The sequence below is a fragment of the Sipha flava genome, unplaced genomic scaffold (assembly GCF_003268045.1).
Source record: "Sipha flava isolate LNK unplaced genomic scaffold, YSA_version1 50_pilon_pilon, whole genome shotgun sequence".
NCBI lineage: Eukaryota > Metazoa > Arthropoda > Insecta > Hemiptera > Aphididae > Sipha > Sipha flava.
Window position 1 is genome coordinate 2,066,243 of NW_020273428.1, and position 6,685 is coordinate 2,072,927.

The 6,685-nt window shown below is 28.7% G+C and overlaps 1 protein-coding gene across 1 annotated transcript; it reads left to right on the forward strand.

Annotated features, from left to right (window-relative positions):
• Positions 1-1,798: 1,798 nt before the first annotated feature.
• Positions 1,799-5,848, forward strand: LOC112690545. Its single transcript, XM_025564578.1, has 5 exons — positions 1,799-2,235; positions 2,404-2,659; positions 2,840-3,203; positions 3,855-3,983; positions 5,814-5,848. The coding sequence occupies exons 1-5, from the start codon at positions 1,799-1,801 to the stop codon at positions 5,846-5,848; spliced, it is 1,221 nt and encodes a 406-aa protein (XP_025420363.1).
• Positions 5,849-6,685: the final 837 nt, after the last annotated feature.

Below are 6,685 nucleotides of genomic sequence, written 5' to 3' on the forward strand. Positions count from 1 at the left end.
TTAATCGAATAATAATTTATTCGAATAATTGTATTTGAAAATTAATCGAATAATAATTTATTCGAATAAAATGTTATCTAAATAATCATCTAAATAAAATTTTATTCGAATAACGCCCAACTCTAGATTAGATTATTGAGGGGACAGTTTATGGTGTTTTATTAATTATAAACGCATGGGTTTTTTCGTGGAGCAGTGCGTATGCGTTCATGAGCTTGTTGATGCAGGCCCACATTCCACTTACCTTAAAACGATTTAGGTACCTAGTATTATGTATATTAAGCCGCGTCCAGACGGAGCAGCTTTTGTCACGTGGCAAATACGCGTCCACACGGTGCGGCATTTATTTCCCGATTTGTTATTAATTAATAATTTATTATTAAATCAGTTAGCGCCAAAATGTCATCGAAGGAGGATGTTGTTTACAGGGGCGGACTGACAGGGCGGGTAGGTGGCCATACCCACCTAGGCCCTCTAAAAATGCTGTGTTTGGGTCTCAAACTATATTTTGTTATTTTAACGCCACGCCGTAATCATTACCGATAGCTGAAAACCATTGATTATATAATAGATATTATATATTATTATATTATATAATCAACGTTGAAAACGAAGAAAACAATACAATATACAATAATAAAACTGGGATAGTCCGACTGCTGTCGCAGTGGCTATGAAAGTTATTATTAGATTCATTTTTGGAATTAATTAAGTAACAATATACGTATCGTGAAATCTTATTCTTATCTATGTTTGATTGACAAAATTTCTATAATAGTTCGACCACGGATCAATATAAATAATGAATATAAAATATACATATATTATTACTATTCCGAATTCCAATCATTTGTTCATGACGCGTCGAGTTGTTTGATTTATGAGCTTATTGTTTATAGTTAATACTCTAGTTAAAACTTAAAAGCATACAGGTAAATACTAAATTTAATATATATTTTTTATATTTTATTTTTTTTTATGTTCGTAATCGTAACTTTTTAAGTAAAGGCGAAAAGCTTGAAATTTAAATTTATAATTATAATAAAAGTAGTTATTACTATTTTAGGTATTTTTAGCTATACATGGAAATATTCGGTTCTTTCTGTTACACCCTGTATACTATATTCTATCAACATTAATCATAATGATATTTTTTTTAAATAGTGGTTTCTGGTTTTACAATGGAAATGGAAGATAAAAATAAGAATAAAAAAACAAAAAAGTGGTTTTGAAAAAAAATTAGAAAAGCGGAAGGCAATATTTTCTGCAGCTGGGTCGGATGGTAAACAACGAAAGCTAAATTTTACTGTGACTTCATTTAAAAAAAATCAACACGAAAATGTAACTGAAATTTCAAATCTTTTACGTACTATTGAAAAGTCTTCCAATAATAGTGATGAAATTCTATCTGAATTAACCCCTGAATTTCCTACAAAAATGTCCAACATAATATATCCTAGTTCAAGTTTACCGATTAAAGTTTCAAGTTACCAAGATGAATTAAATTTAACTATTAATAAAAATGATATAGTTTCTTCATCCGAATCCGATTCTGACCAAAATAGTATGGATGAAGTGATCGAGTAATACAAACATTAGTCTTTTTTTTCCTCCTCTTTTTAGTAGCCATCATCAAACAAAAGTTGCATTTGTTGATGCACACCCTTGTCAACCTAAAAGCAATGTACCATTTACTTCTAATAAAGTTTATTTTAGAAAAATGCTAGATGGCAAATATGTAAATAAAAAATGGGTTACTTACAATGAAATTAATAAAAAAGTATACTGCTCTTTATGTATGGCCTTCACTCGTCCAAATAGTACTCCATTTATTGAAGGAGTTGAAATAAATCTAAAATATCTTTATCGTCAATTAGAAAAACACGAAAATTCTAAACCTCATGATAGTGCCTGTAAAATATACTTCAATATTTCATCAGGGAAAACAATGACACATTCACTTTTAAGTCATCGTCAAAAAATGGTAGAGCTGAATAAAGAAATCATGACTAGAATTGTAGATATTGCTTTATTAATTGCTAAACAAGGTTTAGCATTTAGGGGAAAGAGAAATGAAGCGGCTTATAATTTGTCAGATTTAACTTCAAATTTAAATCAAGGGAACTTTTTGGAAATTGTAAAACTTGTGGAAAAGTATGACTCAGTGTTACAAACACATATAAATAATTCCATAAAAAAAAGTTTAATTAAACAAGGAAAAACTGGACGTGGCTCGTATGTAACATTTTTATCAAAAACTACCCTAAATAAAATTTTGAATATAACTGGAAATTTAATAAAAAACAAAATTGCTAAAGAAGTAATACTGTCAGAACAGTATTCATTAGAAATCGATTCTACTCAAGATACCTCGGTTAAGGATCAATTGTGTATTTGTATAAGATATGTTTTAAATGGAAAAATCAATGAGAAAATGGTAGCCTTAGTAGAATCGACATCTGGTACCGGAGAAGCGTTATATAATGTCATGAAAAAAGAATTAGAATCCTTAAATATCTCTTTAGCTAATTTAATCGGAGAATCATTTGATGGCGCTGCTGCTATGAGCGGCTGTTATAACGGTCTTCAAGCACATTTAAAAAAAATTGCACCCGAATCTATATTTACACATTGCCACGCTCACGTATTAAACCTTAAAGTAACTGATGTCACGTCGTGTTGTTTATCTGCTCAAGATCTTTTCAATTTATTACAAAAAACCGCAGTATTTTTTTCTGATTCTTATAAAAAAACTGGTATTTGGAAAAATTTTCTTTCGAAAGATCAAACTGGAAATGATAAATTGAGAAAAATTCAAAAATTGGGTACTACTAGGTAGAATAGTAAGGACGCTGCATTGAAAAATATTTTTGGTCCTTGGTCAGAGTCTAGTGAAACTAGTGATCGATATGACGTTTTATTGGAATCTTTATATTTTCTTGGTTCAGATAAATCGATTGATTTAAATACATCATCTGATGCAAGGTTTTTAATAGAAAAATGGACATCTTTTGAAACTATCATAACTTCATTTATATTTTTTGAAATTTTTCATTACACTACTGCTGTTTCAAAATATCTTCAATCTAAAGAATTGGATTTCATTACTGTTATAAATCTAATTAAGTCTTTACTAAGTGATATTAGAAAAGGATCATCGAATTATGACAAAGTTGAGGAAAAAGCTATTAATTTTATTTCGAGTAAAAACAATTTTGATAAAATTAAAAAACTTGAAAATATATTCATAGAACAAACATTTACTAATAAACGAAGGCCAAAAATTAAAAAAATGCCCGGTGAGAAAGCTTCGGATGATAACAGAAATATTTCACCAAATGAATATTTCAAGATCAATACCCATCGAAGAATTTACGATGTTTTAATAAATGTGTTTGAAAAAAATGAAAAAATATATGAAGTATTAGGTACATTTAATACACAACGTTTTAAAGAATTCGCCAAAAATCCTCATTTAATTAATGACGATAATTTAAGATATATTGCTCAAAAATCAAATACCGAATCTGGAATCGCATTAAAAGAAGAGTTTCTTCAATTTATATCATTTTTTAATCAGACTTTTAACAAAATTTTCCATAAAAGTAACACAAAATCGCAAAGTGTTAACGATAATTCAGCAGAATCTAGTGATGATTTCAAAACGATTACTTGCAAATCTGGAAAAGAAGTAGGCTGCTGCAGTTGTCTACCACATTTGTTGGAATATTTATATAAATATAATTTACACACATTAGCATTTTCAAACTTATACTTGGCATACAAATATATTCTCACACTCTCCTGCACACAAGTAAACTGAAAACGTGCATTTTCTAAATTAAAAATAATAGAAAACAGATTGAGGAGTGCAATGAAGGAGGAGTTATTAGAATCTTTAATGCTAATTAGCATAGAATCAGATATGATTCCAGAAATTCCAGAAATCATAGATGCTATTGGAAGAAGTTCTGGAACATTTAGTAATTTATTAATTTTTTAAAACAATAGTATTTGTAAAATTAAAAATATAATTATTTTTGAAATTATTATATTTGTGTTGAAAAAGGTTTAAGTTGAAGTAGTTTGTTTTATTTTATTTGTATTTAAAAAGATTTAAGATTTAAATATTGAAGTAACTTTTTTTATTTTATAATGTTTAACTTAGTTAAGTATTAACTCAGACATTAATTTCATTTTGTTATAAAGCTATTTTATTTAAAATAAAAACTATAATAAAAGTCGCTTGTTTACTATTTTGTAAAATATACACCCACCCAGGCCTTCAGGGCCTTAGTCCGCCCCTGGTCGTTTATGCATTTGCGTTGTTGTATGCGTACAAAAATCATACAAAAGCGCGGCAAAAAAATGGGGAGTTCGCCTAAGTTTTTAAAGCAGAAAAGTTGCAAATGGATCAAGATTATTAAATTAATTAAGAGAAGATGATGAATTAAATTTTGAATTATGAGGTTCATTTTATAATTTTTTAAGAATGTCAAGTTCAGATTTTGAATGCATACCAGTGGCGTACCTATGAAATAATTTTGGGGCGGGGCATAAATTAATTGCACAATTTTTTATGGTTATAATATAATCTGAAAATTTATTATAAATTATTACTAAATACTTAAAAAATTAATCATATAACAAAATCTAAATTTCTTTTTTTACTGACAGAAAATAAATCAATAACTACGTCAACTTCAACTATTCTGTCTCTATGGATATTAAGCAAAACTAACCCAACCAAGCGTTTCTTCACCCATGTTTGACCTTAACCAAGTTTTTAATCTAAGTTTAAAAGTTCAAAGCAATACAAATTAAAATAAAATATAATCATACATGATGCTAAAGCATATAACCACTTTATAAAATAGTGACTATATGTGACTATCACTCCTAATCCCAATTAGGTCGAATATTGATATTTTATATTACATTGAAAAGTGATATCAAACACGATTATAAACAGTGAAAATTAAAAATATTTATAATTTAGATCATTTAAGCTGAATAATTAATTTGCATTATAGCATCAATAAACTTCTCGGGGGGAGGCAAATGCCCTTGTTGCCCCTCCCCACAGGTATGCCACTGAAACATACTGTGCAAAATAGAGCCAATAACAAAAAAAATATGATACTTTTATGAGGCAATCAGTTTTACCTCAGTGAAAAATGTTTGTTTTGTTACTAATTACTTTCAGATAATTTAAATACCTACTTAAAAAATAAGTATTGATGTCGTGCGGCTTTGCCGAAAATACGTCCACACACACGCGGCATAGGCGAGCGGTACAAACCGCGTGGCTTTCTTTTGATGAAGACCGCCTACTAGGCCTATCGGAAATTATGCCGCGCGGCATCAAAAAAAGCAGCGGAAAATGTTTTTATGTAATCACATACATGCCGCGCGGCAAAAGTTGCTCCGTCTGGACACGGCTTTAGAATATAATAATCAATTATTATAGTCATAATACCCACATAATATTTCGTACAAAATGTTTTTGTGAATAAAAGTGATGTAATGATAGGTATATACAAATATTTTAAATTATACTTTACAATCACGTAAAATAAAATTTTAATGTTTTTTATGAACATATTAAAATATATATCAGTGTTTCTCAACCGGTGTATCGCCGGGTAAGTCCAAATGTGTCGCGTGAAGTACTAATATTAAATGACACAAAATGTACAAATATTATTGACACTTATTACAAAAATTAAAAGGTATTAGATATAATTTCTATGATGAATAAAAATAGATTATCAGCTATTGATATTAAATCAATTTCATCATTATCATTTTAGATAAGGCACAAGAAGCTAGTTTTTATATTGCCTAATTGATAGCTTAAAAAAATCTTATATAATTGCCGAGTCTTATTAATTGATAACTTTTCATGGCTGGAATTTTAAAATGTTTGATTGGGTGAGAAATCTATTTAATCCTAATTTAGAAACCTTACATATTTTATTAAAAAGGAAAGAAGAACTTGCAGAATTAGTAAATGATCGCACTGTTCAAATTAAGTTTAATGAACTCGGGCTAGGCGAATTTTGGATTTACACAAAAAAAAGAATATCCAAATTTAACAAAATTGGCACTTTCCGTGTTGCTACACATTTTCAACGTCATAGTTGTGCGAGATAGCTTTTTCTGCATTAACGAAATTAAAAACAAAAAAAGGAAAAGATTAATTAATGTCGAAGAAGAGTTAAGAGTAGCCTTGTCGAAGATTTTACCACGTATTGATACATTATGTAAGAAATATCAGTCACAAATTTCTCATTAAAATGCTGTTTTATGTTATATTTTTCTTTGTTATTTTTAAGTTTACATTATCAATTAATTATAAATATTTAATATTACTCATGATTCCTATTTTTATAATTGTGTCACACAGTATGAAATATTTTAATAGTGTGTCGCCATGATACAAAGGTTGAGAAATTCTGATATATATAGACATTTTATTAAGATTAGTTTAAATTTGCTGCAACTCGTTTGCGCATATTCAAAATTTTTTACCTGAAAATAGATAACTCGTTTGCGCACGACACATTCACACACATAACACGTGTATACATATATCGTCGCAGACTGCAGTACACATTATCAAATATATTATTTTAATATTATCTTATAATCGACTATGTAGACTGTAGATTTTCCCAGAGGC